We start from the raw sequence: 18,638 nt of genomic DNA, 5'->3' as shown, positions 1-18,638 counted from the left end.
CAGAACAACATCAACCTCGCTGATCCTAACAACACTTCCCTGTGGCTTGTGTGTGTGTGTGTGTGTGTGTGTGTGTGTGTGTCGGCGGGGCTGATTTGCAATGCTGAGTGCACAGCGAGTGGGAGGATGAGGAGGAGAGCTGTGGCCGAGAGGGTTTAGGAGAGAGTGAGCGAGAGAGAGAGAGAGAGAGAGAGAGGGATGGAACGCACACCACAGAAGAGTCACACCAATCTACTGTACTTAGACACACGCACACACACACACACACACACACACAGAGTGTAGCGGGTTGCCCACGCAGGGGCTAAAGGTGAACGCTTTCCCTCCCACTATAATTACCTTTCTCTTCTGCCTCTCTCCATCCATCCCTCTCTCTCTCTCTCCCTCTCTCTCCATCCATCCATCCCTCTCTCTCTCTCTCTCTCTCTGACAAACACACTGAACGACGCCCACTCACTAAACAAATTTTTGTCTTTTCTAACAAAGGTTTGTTTTGAGCCGATACCTTCACATCCTGTCCATCTCGGTTCAGCATCAATATAAGGGACCCTTGATGTTAATTAGCACACATACAGGGCAGCAAATAATCTAGTTAGGATGCAGTAGGCATACTATTGGTACATACTTGTACTTATTTATTACATCATAACTTTGCGCCTTGATCTCGCCTCTCGCTTTTATATCCATCGCATCCCTGTTTGTTTTTCCTCCGTCGATGTGACGTCGCTTCCGGTGCGCACTGCATTGTGGGTCAGAATCGCCCCCAAATAGGATGCTGTTTTCAACACTAAAAAATCTCAACCGGTTGCAGTAGACATCTGTGTATTTTACTAAATCTGGCCACAAGAATCGGGCCATCGTAAAAAATTTTTCTTTCCATACTTAATAGTAGATAGTATGGGGATTGGAACGCAGCCATAACAGATTCCAATGTGAGATTGTCTGACCAGAATTTTCAGTATGTACTGTTTTGTCCCTGTAGTCCGTCTCAGAGGCAGCGAGTGAACAGTGACAGCTCTGTGGGCGACGCGCCTGTCGGAGGGAAACTCATCCGGTTAGTACGAGACAACACTGTGGGTTTATCAACCAAAGTAAAGGCACAATACACCGACACAATGGGGGTGATTTGACAAGTTGGTGTGTGTGTGTGTGTGTGTGTGTGTGTGTGTGTGTGTGTGTGTGTGTGTGTGTGCAGGGTGGGATGCATCCATCGCTCGAACACCACCGCCGGAGATTGTAAACCGAGAGTCAGGTCAGTACACGCACGCACACACACACACACACACACACACACACACACACACAGTATATTTGGACTATATTTTAATCCTCTCATCACTAACATTGTTTTAACCATTGCTGAAGCTCCCGCATACAAATAACCAACAGGCGCCGTTACAGTGGCCAGGTGTGAGCCAGCTGCCCTAAGAGGTGTGGTGTGTGGGTTGGCCCTGTGTGTGGTTTGATTTGGGCCTGTGTGTGTGTGTGTGTGTGTGTGTGTGTGTGTGTGTGCGCGCGTGTGTGTGTGTGTGTGTGTGTGTGTGTGTGTGTGTGTATATATATATATATAACTGTATATATATTGAATTGAAACCTTTATTTAAAATCTCGAAAAAACATGAGGTTGAAGTTTGGAGAAAAGAGTTAGTCCTGCCTACTAACATACTGTATATAACACATTTAGCATAGCAGCATATGCTATGCTAAATGTGCTAAATGCTATGCATAGTGTTTGTGCATGAGGGATATAGTGTTTGACTAATGTACAGTGAGCTCAAATGCTAAGTGGCTCTTAACGTGTGTGTCTCTCTCTCGCTCTCTCTCTCTCTCTCTCTCTCTCTCACTCTCTCTCTCTCTCTCACTCTCTCACTCTATCTATCTTTCTCTCTCCCTCCCTCTCTCTCTCTCTCTCCCTCCCTCTCTCTCTCTCCAGGCAGGAAAAGGGGCAAAAGACGAGCGAAACAACAGAGAAGGAGAGAGAAAAAGGTAACACAAAACGCACCCTACATTGATACAATGCGTTCCCTTACCCTTAAATGTGAATGCAATTGCGTCCTGAACCTTAAAACCACATCTTCAAACAGTCGTGTGTGTGTGTGTGTGTGTGTGTGTGTGTGTGCGCGTGTGTGTGTGTGTGTGTGTGTGTGTGTGTGTGTCTCTTCCTATAGCCTAGTTAAAGTTGTGTTGCTATAATTGTCTGGCGAGTTTGCCAGACAGTTTGTGTTTGGATTTCAAGGTGTCCTACATAGTTTTTTTTGGAATTCCCCAGATCCCCCTGCCGAAAACCCCTGGCTGCTCCGACGAGGCTCCCTCAATGAAACTAAAGGTACAGTGTGTGTGTGTGTGTGTGTGTGTGTGTGTGTGTGTGTGTGTGTGTAAACTGGTATGTAAACCAAAGGGGGCGCCACCGTAGCTAGCAGCAGACCGGCTCACAGAGTGTGTGTGTGTATTAATACTGGATTTAGTCATGGACACATTTAAAATTCAGTCTGTCCTCCCCGCTGTCTAAGAAACACACACACACACACACACACACACACACACACACACACACACACACACACACACACACACACACACACACACACACATACACACACACACACACACACACACACACACACACACGCCCGCCCCGCGCCCAGACAGCTCCCATAAGGGTCAGACAGGTTGACTGCATCAAACCGAGGAGTTCAACGGAGCAAGTGACGTGTGTGTGTGTGTGTGTGTGTGTGTGTGTGTGTGTGTGTGTGTGTGTGTGTGAGATAGGACTTAGCATAGCCCCTAAATCTCGTCTCCTCCGTGTCTCAAGTGTTAAAACGCCCCCCCCCCCCCTTCTCTTATTACATTTTCTCAACTTTTAGTTAATTCCTTTCCGTGGGCCAAACACTGTTAATTCCTCCGTGTGTGTGTAGAGTGATATAGCTGTGTGTGTGTGTGTGTGTGTGTGTGTGTGTGTGTGTGTGTGTGTGTGTGTGTGTGTGTGTGTGTGTGTGTGTGTGTGTGTGTGTGTGTGTGTGTGTGTGTGTGTGTGTGTGTGTGTGTGTGTGTGTTGTTCACACAAACATTTGTCTCTCGCAGCCACACAAAAGCTCTTGGAAGGTTTTTTGAAGTCTGCTCACTCTCACTCTCAACTCTCTATCTTTCTCACACACACACACACACACACACACACACACACACACACAGAGAGGCTAAGCCCGACATAACTGGATTAGCGCTCGTCTATTTAGAAGGAGAGAGAGGGAGTGTGAGAGCCAGTATTGAGGTCAACCTAATAAACATTCTTCTTTAATGTTTGAAAGGCATTCGAATAAGGAGACTGTTCTGATGATGCTTTCAATGCCTTGATCCCTATTAGATTTACTCTACTGTGCTGAATAACTGTTGCACTTTTTCCCGTCGCTTATTGTCTGTGTATGTTTAGGCTACAGATTTGCATGCTGGGAAGGTTTCTAAAGGGACACTGTGTAACATTTCAAGTCATTTATTAGCTAAAATCAATATCCTCATTCATAAATATCTCCTCATTGGTGTAAAATCACCTCTGCCAATAATCTGAATGATCCTCCTGAGCGGAGAATTACAAATATCAATATTCCATTTTGTACATTGAGCAGGCAAGTCTTATGGAGGAATCCATGTTGGTTGGAATATCATCAGGTGCATTGTTTAGAATTTAGAATTGTTCTTGTCCTTGAAGGCCACTGTAGCTTCTGTTATTATTCAAAAGGGGGTGGGGTTACCCAGGGAGCATTGCATTTCTAGAACTTTCTTGATGATGTCATATTACACAGTGCCCCTTTTTTAAGATCCTGACAGACGCAAGCATGACAGACTCATGCTCTCTGTTTGTTCCCTGATTTTGTCGTAAGAAAATAAGGCCAAAATCGCTCCGTTCTTAGATCACCGTTTTATATTTAAGTTAAGTTTAAGTTTGAAATTGGCATACACAGCTTGACTTCTCTTCTAAAATAGTCTCTCTCGTTCTTTCCCTCCCTCCCTCTCTCTCTCTCCCTCCCTCTCTCTCTCTCCTTCTCCCTCCTCCCTCTCTCTTTCGCCCCATCTCCCTCTCTCTCCCTCCCTCTCTCTCTCCCTCTCTCTCCTTCTCCCTCACTCACTCCCTCCCTCCCTCTCTCTCTCTCCTTCTCCCTCCCTCCTCCCTCCCTCCCTCTCTCTCCCTCCCTCTCTCTCTTTCTCTTTTGCCCCCTCTCTCTCTCTCCCTCTCTCTATCTCTCTCTCTCTCTAGACTTGTTGATGGAGTGTGTAAAGAACCAGGACGTACAGAAGGTGAGTGACCATTTAAATGTTGACACGCTTAAAGGAGAAGTAAGTGATTTTTTTGTTAGTATACAGGTTAAATCTCTCTATACTCGTACAGCAATCACTTAAACAGTATGCACAGTTCATAACACAGGTCTCCCTGTCATTCAGCTTTGCATTAATTGCCAGATAGAATTTTGAGTATCCCGCTCGTTTTATCCAATCAGGAGACAGAGCGCTATAAAGAGGCGGGGTCTCTGTGCCCCGTGAACGATGACTCGCTGCTCTCCATCGCGGCACTATCTGATGAAGACGGCTGTGTGTTCATGTGGTGGTGACGTAGGGACGAGGGAGGGGACTGCTAGCTGTAGTCACTGACTGGAAGTTAGACTAAAAGAACCATATTGCTTACTTCTCCTTTAACAACCTTAACGCCCGCTTTCAGCTGTTATATTAACCCAAAATCTATATTGTTTGCCATTTTAAAGCGCTATTTCCCCTCCCACCCCTCCCCCCCAACAGCTGCAGGAGCTGCATATGAACGGAGCAGACCTCACAGCACTGGATTTGTCGGGGTGCACTTTACTGCACCACGCTGTTAGTACGGGGTGCAAAGAGATGGTGCGCTACATCATGGACAACGGTAACTAAATCCTGTCATTAGATTTAATTGAAAGGATAATCAGTTGGGACCACGGGTTAGAATCCAGCCCGTGGTCGTTCCCTGCATGTCATACCCCTCTCTGACCTATTTCATCTCTGTCTCTCCCAACGTGTCCGATAATAATAATAATAATACTCTTAAAAAAAAAAAATCTAGTGAAGAAAAGTTGCCTTGAAAAAGTTTTTGAGTTTTTTTCTTAACTTTTTACAGCGCAGTACTGCTCTGGTCTGATGTCTCTCTCTCTCTTTCTTCTCTCTCTCTCTCTCTCTTCTCCAGCTCCCAGCGACTTGCTTGATGTCACAGAAAAACTACAGTAAGTACCACCTGAACCATTCAACTCATTCACATAGTCAAAGTTAAATGAAGCTCATTATGAACTTACTTTAAAGGGCTAACCCTCCAAGTTCGCTCTATTCAAACTGTGTATCCCTTTTATAACTACAATCCCTATGGACATACTGTGGGGCGATACAGTACGGTAGCTTGATGTAGTGCCACTGGGCCTAACTTTAAAGGGGAATACACATGAGAAAGCTAACGAAACGTCAGATGCTGCTAGCCTCACCGTGCTAACTCAGTGTACGTGTGTGTGTGTGTGTGTGCATGCATGTGTGTGTGTGTGTGTGTGTGTGTGTGTGTGTGTGTGTGTCTTTCTCTTTGCAGTGGGGAGACGGTTCTCCATCGAGCGGCATCACTGTGCCATAGAACCATCTGTCATTACCTAGTGGAAGCAGGTGCCTCGTTGATGAAAACAGACCTACAGGTAGCTACTATACTATCATCCATCCACCTGTGTGTACTGTGTGTGTGTGTGTGTGTGTGTGTGTGTGCGTGCGCTGTAAAAAAATCAATACATCTGGTGTCCATACACAGCCTAGGCTCTGTAAATGGGTAGGTAGTATTTAACCCAATGCAAATGATGCACTCACTCACCTTCATCAGCTTATGTGCATGTTCAAATATTATTGTAATTGAGTTGTCTTAGTTAAAGGGTGTGTTTCTGTGGCGCAGTCTGCCTTTGGTGTGTGTGTGTGTGTGTGTGTGTGTGTGTGTGTGTGTGTGTGTGTGTGTGTGTGTGTGTGTGTGTTTGTTTTTGGTGTGTGTGTGGGTCTCAAATATGCATCTTCTCTCATGTTGTGTTGAGATTCGACCGTGTAGGAAAAAGCTCCTGGCTGGACTTAGCTCTGACCTAGATACACAGAGAGAGAGACAGAGAGACAGAGAGAGAGAGAGAGAGACAACGAGACAGAGAGAGAGAGGGAGTTTAGGAGAGACAGTGTGAGGGTGCAATGAACGGAGAGATAGACAAATGACTTGAGAGGACAAGACATTCTCTACAAAGTTCTCTCTCTCTCTTTCTCTCTCTTTCTCTTTGTCTCTCTCCCTCTCTCCCTCTCCCGGCCCCAGCCCTTCAGTAAACAAGAGAATATGCACCGAACAACAGGACCACTTTTCAATTACAGAGAGAAATGGGGAAAGTCATCAAAGCAGACGACATACACACACACACACACAAACACTGGCCCTTTAAAAATACACACACACACACACACACACACACACACACATTTCAGACATGGCAAGTGGCAACCTAATAAGCCACGGTCATCACACCGCAGTTATTTCCTGCATAGAAGAAGAGGAGAGGAGACGAGAGAGACTGTTTTGTTCGGTGTACAGAACATCCATAAAATCATTCTGTAGTTGCATGATAGTAAAGCATCTGAAAAGAGTCATAGGCATATTTATCAATCCAAATGAAAGATATGGTCATTTAGGGTTTAGTACAGAAATTGGGTTTGGATGAGGTGGGGCTTATATGTTCTGGTTCTTATTACACAGTAAGTATTTTGAACCAATCACGGCAGTTCTCTTTCAATCCGATTTTTTTTAGAGCTTATTGAGACAACATCATATATTGATTTGTACTATTTTAGAGCAGGGTTCACTTCACCTTTAAAGGGGCACTGTGTAATATTTTATTATTAGCTAAAATCAATATCCTCATTCATACATATGTCCACATTGGTGTAAAATCACCTCTGCCAATAATCTGAATGATCCTCCTGAGCGGAGAATTACAAATATTAATATTACATTTTGTACATTGAGCGGGTAGGTCTTATGGAGGAATCCATGTTGGAAGCGTCATGGTTGGAATGTCATCAGGTGCATTTTTTTTTTTAAATCTAGAATTGTTCTTGTCCTTGAAGGCCACTGTAGCTTCTGTTATTATTCGAAAGGAGGTGGGGTTACCCAGGGAGCGTTGCATTCTAGAACTTTCACCAACTAGATGCAAATTCAGATATTACACACTGCACCTTTAAAAAAAAAAAGCAAAAAGAGTGAAAGAAAGGCCCACAGAAAGTATTTTTTTTATTTTTTAGCTTGAGTAGCATCGCAACGCCTCAGCAGAACCGTTAATCTGTCCATTAGATAATGAGATGGACTGGCTCACACACTGTCCACCGCCCAATGTGCACATGTAGACAGATTGTGTGCTATTTGGTCAGCACAGCACTTTTTTTAATATTGTAGAGAGGGGCCTGGGGTACAAGCAAGCACCGCACAACCACACAGACAACAAATCGATACATTCAGCCAGTACTAGTCAGAACTGTCTCACTGCCACATATCCACATGTCCTGTCTCAACAGTAAAACAAATGTCAACTATCTAAAACCATCCTACATTGGAGCCAACTCATTATCTTTTGTGGAGATAACTTATCATTCCTATGGAAATGTAACGTCAAGTTTTGAGTTCTACATACTATACAACAGTCGTGCCAACTAGTTGCCCCCACTGGATTGTGGGTAGGAATCGCCCAAAATAGCATGCTGATTTCAACACAAAAATCTCGGCCGGATGTAGTAGGACATCCGGGGTATTTCTAACCATACTAAATCTGGCCACAAGAATTGGGACATCCTAAATCTTTTTTTCTACCATACTAAATAGTAGATAGTATGGGGATTGGAACGCAGCCCTAATCTCTATGTATGTGTGTGTGTGTGTGTGTGTTTCTATCAGGGCGACACTCCTAAGAACCGGGCGGAGAAAGCTAACGACGCCGAGCTAGCGTCTTACCTGGAGAACAGGCAGCACTACCAGATGATCCAGAGGGAGGACCAGGAGACGGCCGTCTGATACCCAGACAAAGGCTCTCCAAACGCGGGGAAGAGAACATGACAACTGGCCCCCCTCCCTGGTTCTTCATGTGGACTGAGAGCAGCTCATTCAAGCAAGCCAGCCAGGGAGGACCCCCAGTCTACTGCCCATAGTGTGTCCACAGATTGAGAGCCATAGCTGTGCCAAATCTGACCTCAACATGCATTCAATAGTGTTTTGGGCAGGGATTATAATGATGGTTTAAATGGTGGTTCTTTGACAATCCTTTTCATTTTGAGTGGCTCAGTGATAAAATATTGATAAAAAGTTGAAATAAAGCAAAAAGATAGCATTTGGACAATCAGAATCTTGTTTTTTTTTTTACTTTTTAAAGCTATGGCTTGGAATGTAACCGACATTCATTGGAATGACAAAGTTACACACTGTAGCTTTAATCGCAGTCAACGTGGAAGGGGGCTTGTTCTCCATTGTGACCAAAAGTGATCATCTACCATACATACTAGTGATAATGAGATGGTTTGTTTTCTGAAGACTGAACTTGTCTTAATCAGTATTGTAATGGTAATGGAATGGTTGAGAAAAACTCAGGAAATTTTTTTTTTAGCTCATTTCATACAGCCATGGAGCCAAATCTAGCAAGACTCAAACTGTCCAATCCCCATACTATCTACTATTTAGTATGGTAGAAAAAAAAAGATTTAGGATGTCCTGATTCCTCTGGCCAGATTTAGTATGGTTAGAAATACCCGGATGTCCTACTACATCCGGCCGAGATTTTTAGCGTTGAAAACAGCATACTATTTGGAGGCGATTCTGACCCACAATCCAGTGCGCCCCGGAAGTGACGTCACATCGACGGAGCCTCCGTATGAAAACAAATGGGGATGCAACGGATATAAAAGCAAGAGGCAAGATCAAGGCGCCATGTTATGATGAAATAAATAAGTAAAAGTATGTCCCAATAGTATGCCTACTGCATCCTACCTAGATATTTTTTATGGTCAGATGTAGTATGTGGAATAGAAAAAATAAAGAGTATGAGATTTGGAACGCAGGGTACGCGTGGCGGGAAGATAGCGCTACGTGGAATTGAGTATGGAAAAATATTGGTCCAGTGGTTAGGTCATGAATATCATAAATAAATATGTGTTACCTTATGGAGATGGCAATCAGTGCAGCCGCTGTGGCTGTGTTCGAAAAGCCCTACTAAAGTCCTACTCATACTAATTTTGACGTCAATTTGAGTATGTTTTGGTTGTGTATGCGAGTTTGTGTAGGCGAGAAATGCCCGGATGAGCACTAACTTCCGAGAAGATTTTGTGTATGGATCGCGGTTTTCCTACTCAACCGCCCCACAATGCATTGCATCTTTTCAAAACGACACAAAAGTTTTTTTTTAATTCTTTATTGCTTCTGTATACTTCAGTGTAAACGGTCCGATGAACCTCGCATACACAATTGATGTAGTATATCACATGTAGTATATAACACATGTAGTATATACATCTTGAGTGTGTAGGAGGGAGGACGTTAGTAGGGCTTTTCGAACATAGCCTTTGCCTAAGTACCTCATACAAGCACACTTCAGAAAAAAACGTAACTATCCCTTTAATATAGTAGTTTGGACTGGTTGTTTGGACCAAAGTGTACGTGAACCAATCAAAAAAGCTTCATTCCAAATTTCATTGAAAATGCCATGGTGAGCTGTGTTGTGAAACCTACTGTACTTGGTTGGTGTTACCTCACCCAGTCACTGTAATGCATTTTGTTGACTTATATCAACATATTCTACGGATTATTATTGTTATTTATATATGTTGGAGAGTAAACAAAGAGAGGATTTTTTTTTTCTGGTGCCTGTACTAGAGCAGTGACTGTCTGCTGTGGCTTTACATTCCATTCCATTCAATTCAATTTAAGCATACCAAATGTTTCAAAGCTAAATGTGACAGTACATATGCCATACATGCAGTATACAGATCATTTAGCCATTTTTCATTCATCTTAATGTGATTACTCAAGTTTTTCTCTCTCTCTCTCTCTTTGTGACTGTGGGTATAGAGGGTTTCTGTTAGAGTGCAGTAATGTCATGTGTGTGTGTGTGTGTGTGTGTGCGTGTGTGTGTGTGTATGTGATTGTGTGTGTGTGTGTGTGTGTGTAGAATTAAGAAAATGTAATGTTCATATTTAATCTGGATTGTTTTGTAAAAGTCAAGTAAAATCAAGTCTAAAATCATGCGTGTTTATTCCGTTTTTTCCCCCCTCCATATTTGGATATGATGATACACACATCATTTTTTTTGCAGTGAATAGCCACGTCCCAAAATCTCCATCAACTCACTGAGAATGTTACTGTAGTGTGAACTGTGTCGTTAAAGGTGAAGTAACTGATTTATTTATGTTAATATAAGTGTTACATCGCTCTTTATTCATACAGTGATCACTTATGTAGTGTGTGTGTTTCATAAAGCCGATCTCTCAGTCACTCGCTCTGCATGTAATCGGCAAATAAACTTTTCTGGGATCCCACTATTGATAACCAATCAGAAGAGAGAATGCTACAAACCAGCACCCGTCTCACTGCCGGTGCACGTGCAAAGCGACATATGGGTGAATGTGTATGCGCCTACAATGGCGGAGCAGGTAAAACTCCTTCTAAATGTCTGTTTTGATGGTTTTTATCATGTTTTATCACACTTACGGATCTGAGATGATGCTAGATAACTCACTGCTTGAAGACCGCAGTGCATTAATGTGGTGACGTGGGGACGAGGGAGGGGACTGCTAACTGCAGTCACTGACAGGAAGTTAGCTAAACTGACCATTCCGCTTACTGAACTTTTAATACTTTTGGTAAGTAAGAAGTTGGTTTGGATAACAAAGGCTATAAAAGCACATCAGTGTGCCAGCGTTTTGCGTATCCCAGTGTAACCTTCTGATGACCCCTAGAGGTGGGGTATATATTCTAAATGTCTATGTCTAAGTTTATATCAGGTTACTAAAGATTCTAAGTTCACATTTAATTGGTAAGGGGATTGATTGTAGCTTAATACACTAAGATTAATGAGACCTCCAACCCACACAACAACACGTGACCACGACTTAAGAGAATAAAAGTTTTGTATTTATAAAGATATCTTCGAAAACTAAGTTGCACTTATTCTCTCAGCAATATAGAAAAATAGAAATATCGACCCAGAATAATGAAACAAAGTGAAATAAAACTGTACCTTAGCAGCACTAAGTACTTAAAATAAATAGAATATATCCCGCATGGGACTAGAAAAAACACAAAATTATCACAGCTTAGGAATCTTAGTTCCTTCAAATATACCTTATCAACTGTATAGTCAATTTGTCAGTTTAGTCTTGGGCCCAAGAACCAAAAGAAAAACAAAACCTGAGTACTCAGAATAAAGAAAAAAGTGTCAAAACAAAATAATCCTCAGTTCGGTTCGTTCATTTTGTTCCTACCACCGCGTGGATTTGAGCACAATGTCCATGCAACTACAGATGTCCGATGAGAGATGATGGATCCAATAACAGCGATGATGGTGGAAGCAGTAGAATCAGTCCAGTTGAAACAGTTCGTCCCTCGGAAAAAACCAGCCTGCACAAAAGTGTGCAGCGCAGTTATTAAACAGTCTGAATGCTTTTCTTTTCACTGTCCATTGCATTACACTTATCTAATAATCTTTTTAAAAGTACACAGAATAAACTTTGCAATAGCTGCAACAGCATATGAATTAAATTTATCCTTTAACTTCTATTTTTAAACATGAACCTCATTGAATGAAAATATCAACCCTTTAACTTATTTCTCCACACATGTAAATTAGCTTAACCATGTTCTAACACACTGCACATATTGCATGTAGCTAACACACTGCCACGGCCATTAACAAGGCACAAAACGGAGCAGCACGTGGAAAATAGCCTACCTTAAAAGCAGTAATACACATATTCATTTTCGATGCTAAATGTCTGAACAGTTAACACCATCGGCCGTATCCAGTTCACGTCACATACACAATATATCCTGACTGGTTTTTAAGTTTCACACACATATCTCAGGCAATTAAACACACAATTACTCATTTTAAGCAAAAACAAGGTAATGCTAAGCGGCTAACTCAATGCTTATTAGCTAACCTAGAACTGTTAACTCACCAGGATAATCGTCAATATACACTTTGAAAAGCACCCGTCCGGAGCTTCCACTCGATTTCTCCCGAACCGACCACTAGTAGTTTTCCTTATCTCTATTGTCTAAATTGCAGTTTCTCACATTAGGTAGTTTATCAATATCGTTATCTTCGTCTAATTACTTGTAGTTGCATGTGTCTCGCAGTTTCTCTGTCTGCGTCATCGGCTGTCGGCCGTTCATGCGCCTGTGATGCGTTTAGGGGGTATTGTAAACTACAGTATCTAGTGATTATTTTCTGAAAATGATGCTTTTAGGGAATTCCTGTGACTTTGGGACTACAGAAAATAACCTGGGTTACACCAGCGTTTTGCGTGTCCCTGCATTCCGTAACCTGCTCAATCGCTCCAACTCAAATTTAATTATTTCTCTTCATTTCTCTCTGACTTCTTTGTTCTCTGCTTGTCTCTCCGAATTACGACGTGCGTGACAAAACGACACACACACACACACACACACACACACACACACACACACACACACACAGTCTTTGTTTCATCCTTGCTTAATTTTTGGATTTGAATTTTTTTTTGGACACAACACAAACTGTGTTGGCATACTAAAACATGTTTATTCAATAATGCTATATTATTCCACGTCTATTATGCCAGGTGTCTTGTGTTGTTTTGTCAAATTGATCCTATAGGTTCCACTGTAATTAGAGCTGTTAACATACACCCCCAGACAAAAACAAGCCTATAGCAGCACTCTTTAGTATGGCTATTTAGTATGGTAGAAAAAAGATTTAGGATGGTCGATTTAGTATGCTTAAAAATACCCCGGATGTCTACTACATCTGGCCAAAATGTTTGTGTTGAAAACAGCATCCTATTTGGGCGACTATGACCCACAATCCAGTGTGCACCGGAAGTGACGTCACATCTACAGAGCCTTCGTATGAAAACAAACCGGGGATGCGACGGATATACAGGTCCTTCTCATATAATTAGCATATTGTGATAAAGTTCAATATTTTCTGTAATGTACTGATAAACATTAGACTTTCATATATTTTAGATTCATTACACACAACTGAAGTAGTTCAAGTCTTTTATTGTTTTAATATTGATGATTTTGGCAAAAAAGTAAAGAAAAACCAAAAATCCCTATCTCAAAAATGTTGCATATTTCATCCGACCAATAAAAGAAAAGTGTTTTTAATACAAAAAAGTCAACCTTCAAAAAATGATGTTCAGTTATGCACTCAATACTTGGTCGGGAATCCTTTCGCAGAAATTACTGCTTCAATGCGGCGTGGCATGGAGGCAATCAGCCTCTGGCACTGCTGAGGTGTTATGGAGGCCCAGGATGCTTCGATAGCGGCCTTACGCTCATCTACAGTGTTGGGTCTGGTGTCTCTCAACTTCCTCTTCACAATATCCCACAGATTCTCTATGGGGTTCAGGTCAGGAGAGTTGGCAGGCCAATTGAGCACAGTAATACCATGGTCAGTAAACCATTTACCAGTGGTTTTGGCACTGTGAGCAGGTGCCAGGTCTTGTTGAAAAATGAAATCTTCATCTCCATAAAGCTTTTCAGCAGATGGAAGCATGAAGTGCTCCAAAATCTCCTGATAGCTAGCTGCATTGACCCTGCCTTTGATAAAACACAGTGGACCAACACCAGCAGCTGACATGGCAACCCAGACCATCACTGACTGTGGGTACTTGACACTGGACTTCAGGCATTTTGGCATTTCCTTCTCCCCAGTCTTCCTCCAGACTCTGGCACCTTGATTTCCGAATGACGTGCAAAATTTGCTTTCATCCGAAAAAAGTACTTTGGACCACTGAGCAACAGTCCAGTGCTGCTTCTCTGTAGCCCAGGTCAGGCGCTTCTGCCGCTGTTTCTGGTTCAAAAGTGGCTTGACCTGGGGAATGCGGCACCTGTAGCCCATTTCCTGCACACGCCTGTACACGGTGGCTCTGGATGTTTCTACTCCAGACTCAGTCCACTGCTTCCGCAGGTCCCCCAAGGTCTGGAATCGGCCCTTCTCCACAATCCTCCTCAGGGTCCGGTCACCTCTTCTGGTTGTGCAGCGTTTTCTGCCACACTTTTTCCTTCCCACAGACTTCCCACTGAGGTGCCTTGATACAGCACTCTGGAAACAGCCTATTCGCTCAGAAATTTCTTTCTGTGTCTTACCCTCTTGCTTGAGGGTATCAGGGACGTTGGAAGTAGGGGTGCGGGGGGTGCGGCCGCACCCCCCCTCACCACCGCCTGCACCCCCTCTCCGCCCCCCTACACTTTGCCCTGTGCTCCCGCGATTGCTCTGTAAACAATCGCATAGCCTATGTCCTCTTTCCCATCTCCTGCTCCCTCACATCAACTTGACAGAGCATCAATATATACACTATAGCCTAATATATAGCTTATAGCCTATATACTATATAGGCTATAGATTATTTATATGCCCGTCGCATTTCTTCACCGTGCCCAGGACGAGATTACGGTTGTGCCCCGCCTTCCCATGCGCACTTCGGTAGGTGAGAGTGCTGAGGGGCGCACACTAATGAGCATTAGGTTATCATTAAAAATCCAGTCTGCTAAACGCCCTACCACAGGGGGGAGAGAGAAAGAGAAAGAGAAAGAGAGAGAGAGAGACGCGCTGACAGGATGCAACGTTCACCTGTGCACCTGCTCCTCCAAGGTGTGTGCCGGTATCGTGCCAAGTTACCGCTGATAAGAATTGTGTCCCCGCCGGCCGGTGAGCGCGCATGCATCAAGTTAAGGCGAACATATTAACACTTCATAATGTCGTAAAAAAGTCGGGTCGTCTTATATTCAGGGTTTAGTATTCGGCGTCCAGTAATGCCCGTTATGAGAACAAATGAGAAAATAGTGCAATGCAAATTATGCAGCATAAAGTTATAACACCCAATTACGACTGAGATGTTTATAAAAAAGCCTTCGTCCGAGGAAAGCAGCGTTTCACCGTGACACCTCGCCAGTGTGAGAGAGTGAGCCGATGCGCAGACAGACTGTGGTTTGACGACTAAAATCATAATCGGGGATATTCCGCCCGTAAGGGCTTCCAGGGGGGAAGGCTTCCGCTATCTGATTACATTTATCGAGCCCGAAAAAAACAGTGCCATGTCGCCAAACTGACTGCGCAACCGGAGAAAAAGTAAAGTGAAACAGCCGCTTCCCTCCGTGAGATGTCTACAGCAAACCGATATACAACCAGGCTGTGTCTGAAATCGCGCACTTACGTAAGTGCACTTACATTGAGTGCACTTTATTATCCCTACAGTACACTTACTTATAGACGCAGTGCTCTCATTTCTACAGTGCACTGTCCAAACTGCCGTCGCGCACCTACCGGAAATGACTTTGCATTTTGACGGTTCTTCTTCGGTGGTATTTTTTTCTGCTTGCGTTACCGATACACTGTAAGCCCGGACAAGCAGTTTACTCAAACTTTCAAATAAACCGGTTGCCTTAAAAAAGTGAGTTATGTAAAACTAAAACTTGAGTTGATTGCAATTGTTATTTTAAGTTCAATACAATAAATGCCAAGTTGATTTAAATTAAAAATGTTTGTTGTATTAATTGCTTTGCACAATAACAATAACACTTAAATTCTTAAGTTTGTGTGAGTATTATTTTTAAGTTCAATAGATTATATGCAAAGTTCATTTAAATTAAAATCTCTTGTAGTATCAATTGATTTACCCAATTTCTCCACTTAACATTTTAAGTTTGGCAGTAATATTTGTATTTATACTTTAAATGATTGATTTGTTAAAGAAAAAAGTACAACAAAAGTACATTCTTATTTAGATTGATTTAAATCCAACCATCCAACCATATTCTTGGAAATAAAACTTAAAATTCAAGGAACATTATCTTTAGCTGAATGTACCGTGCTGATCTGCTATATCACTGGATTCACTTCAGGGGTGTTGGATAAAACACCACTTAAGGCCAAAAACGTCAGAGTATGAAGCATGAGACGATGAGAGGAGGAGTAAGGATGTATCCGCCGTTTATTTATTCTTTAACGTGCACAGCAGCATACAGATCCCAGGAAAAGAACAGTAGCAATATTCGTCTCGTTATGACACACTAAACAGCTGTTGCAACCGGCGAACCACGGCCGTATAACGTGCATTAATTACAATTTATAGAGATCGGGAAACTCCATGCACTTACTCACAGGGCGATGCAAAAGAACTCAGGGAGAGCACGTTTCAACCGTGGATTGATAGGTGGTTACTGCGGCAACGTGCACGCTCACACAACAGAGAGAAAGAAAAAGAAACTTCCCTAAACAGGCGCTCCGGCTGACTGACGTGACGGCGCTAACTGACAGTTAAAATGTCATCCACATTCCACACTGAATAAAACACATCAAAACATTATAAGCTGTTATTTTAAACGGCGTTATTCCCAACTCTGAACAACTCTGAACCCTCAAGCTCGAAAATACCTCTGCCCCCTATCACATTCCTTCCAAGGTTGAGCATTACATGCTGGATGAAGTGCAAAGTGTTCTTCATGCACTTAGGATAGTCCAGGTGAAGGGCATAAATCAGTCCGAAAAGGACACAGAAGTCTTGAGGAAGGTTGGCCAGATCTTCCACTACCACAGTCCCCTCCAAGACGACTCCTACTCCGGAAGGGTTGAGTTGAGGATTTTCTTGATCGACGCTGAGTATCCCCACTGGAGTTTGGCTGTAGGAGTCATTGTGGTCCACATCCTAACAAGAAACAGATTCACAGGGAGAGGACATAGTGAGCTAATGCTGTGTTTTTCACCCAAAAGTACCTCTGAATGTTTATAATGAAAAGCTTTCTACAATATAAACGGCACTGAAAATTATTATTAAAACAATACTGGTCTTAAACGGACCTTTTGTCAACTGCCATAGTTGGATATGTACATTAAAATGAATGATTTTGTAGCTTGGTAGCCAAGGAGCTATTACCAATCTTCAGTTGACATGAGTGCAACTTTTAACCATTGACAGTACGGGGTGTGTGTGTGTGTGTGTGTGTGTGTGTGTGTGTGTGTACACATGTGGATAAATATTAAAAGGGAGTCATACAACATAAGTTTCTGGGAGAAGTTTTTCAGAACTTGGACTTAAAAGTGGGTTAGCTCTCCTTAGCTGCCAATCTACCAAACCATATTCGATGGCACTAGGGATGGCCATTTAGAATTTTTTCTTTAACCGGTTAACCACCAGAATTAACGGTTATTAACCGGTTAACCGTTAAGATTTAATGTAGCCTATTTATAGTGAAATACATGAAGCATTATAGCCGGGCTCCAGACCTTTTTTTGTTCCAAGGACCGGCATATTAATTTAAAAACAATTCAGGGAACAGTAGCCAATTTAAATGCCTACATTTTGACATTCACACGGCACCTTTGTCTGTTGTGAAAAGAGGTCTAGTATGCGAATGTAGGAGCAGAAAGCGCAATAAGTGACTGAAAAGGGACATTTACACACACACACACACACACAGGCTTAGGGGATGGGTAGCCTACCGAACCCCGGTGCTAAGTAGTGCAGAGCATGGGGCAACATTTTGAAAGACCGTAATATTGATAAGCTCCGATGTTATCAGTAGCCTGCTGCATAACGATACTTAGTTAACGCTTTTGAGGGGGCGGGCACTCACTTCCTGGCTGTCTGTCTGTCACTCCCTCACACACTCCCTGAGACGGTGATAGATGCAGGACAGCATCCACCTCAAGAAGGCTAATGCTAGCGCTATTTTAAGATAGCGGGAGCCCACACTGTTAATTCAATTATACAAACATATGACACGAGAGTGTTGTGACCATAAGTTGTGACTATCATGGACCTATTAAAAAGTTGAGCGTAGCCTACACTACTCGTTTCATTCGTTACTGACAGTTGGCATTCTTACATCCGGTTTAGCGATATCAAAATAAGAGTCCGGAATTCAGAGAAATGAATATATTTTTTTTTTAACCGTTTAACCTTTAGTATTAACCGGTTAAAGATCTTCTTAACGGTTAATGGTTAACCAGTTAACCATGGACATCCCTAGATGGCACACTAGCTAGAAAATGATTTGACAGACATACACAAAGTAAAAGACAGAAGCAAGAATACAAGATCAAAATTATGTCCAATTGAGCTAGTCAAATCTTTTTAGCTATGTCATACATAAACGACGCAGATACTCAAACTTTTTTGTTAAAATGTTTGTCCATAAATTACAAGTCTAAGTCTGGGAAAGCCAATTAAATGATTCTGAGAATTAATAAACAAGTCCTCATTAACAAACTAAATTAAATTAACTAAATGTACAACAATTACTTACAGAGCAGGTCTTGAAAAAGGCAGAAGGATCATCCCCCAAGATGACAGGTAATCCCCGAAGGCAAAGGCACCCG

The 18,638-nt window shown here is 42.6% G+C and overlaps 1 protein-coding gene across 4 annotated transcripts in view; it reads left to right on the top strand.

Annotated features, from left to right (window-relative positions):
* Positions 1 to 10,267, top strand: part of LOC307269799 (diacylglycerol kinase zeta-like) — a 79,230-nt gene extending 68,963 nt beyond the window's left edge. For all 4 annotated transcript variants that reach the window (XM_080052846.1, XM_080052845.1, XM_080052844.1 and 1 more), the window contains 9 exons: positions 983 to 1,054; positions 1,196 to 1,252; positions 1,934 to 1,986; positions 2,270 to 2,326; positions 4,250 to 4,290; positions 4,786 to 4,906; positions 5,204 to 5,240; positions 5,591 to 5,690; positions 7,961 to 10,267. In XM_080052846.1, coding sequence (XP_079908972.1) covers positions 983 to 1,054; positions 1,196 to 1,252; positions 1,934 to 1,986; positions 2,270 to 2,326; positions 4,250 to 4,290; positions 4,786 to 4,906; positions 5,204 to 5,240; positions 5,591 to 5,690; positions 7,961 to 8,077 — 655 coding nt within the window. In that variant the 3' untranslated portion in view covers positions 8,078 to 10,267. The remainder of the gene's footprint in view (positions 1 to 982; positions 1,055 to 1,195; positions 1,253 to 1,933; positions 1,987 to 2,269; positions 2,327 to 4,249; positions 4,291 to 4,785; positions 4,907 to 5,203; positions 5,241 to 5,590; positions 5,691 to 7,960) is intronic.
* The last annotated feature ends 8,371 nt before the right edge of the window (positions 10,268 to 18,638 follow it).

The sequence above is a fragment of the Ammodytes marinus genome (genome assembly GCF_949987685.1).
Source record: "Ammodytes marinus genome assembly, chromosome: 24".
NCBI lineage: Eukaryota > Metazoa > Chordata > Actinopteri > Uranoscopiformes > Ammodytidae > Ammodytes > Ammodytes marinus.
The sequence above is the reverse complement of the archived record's forward strand: the minus strand, read 5'-3'. Positions and strand labels throughout refer to the sequence as shown.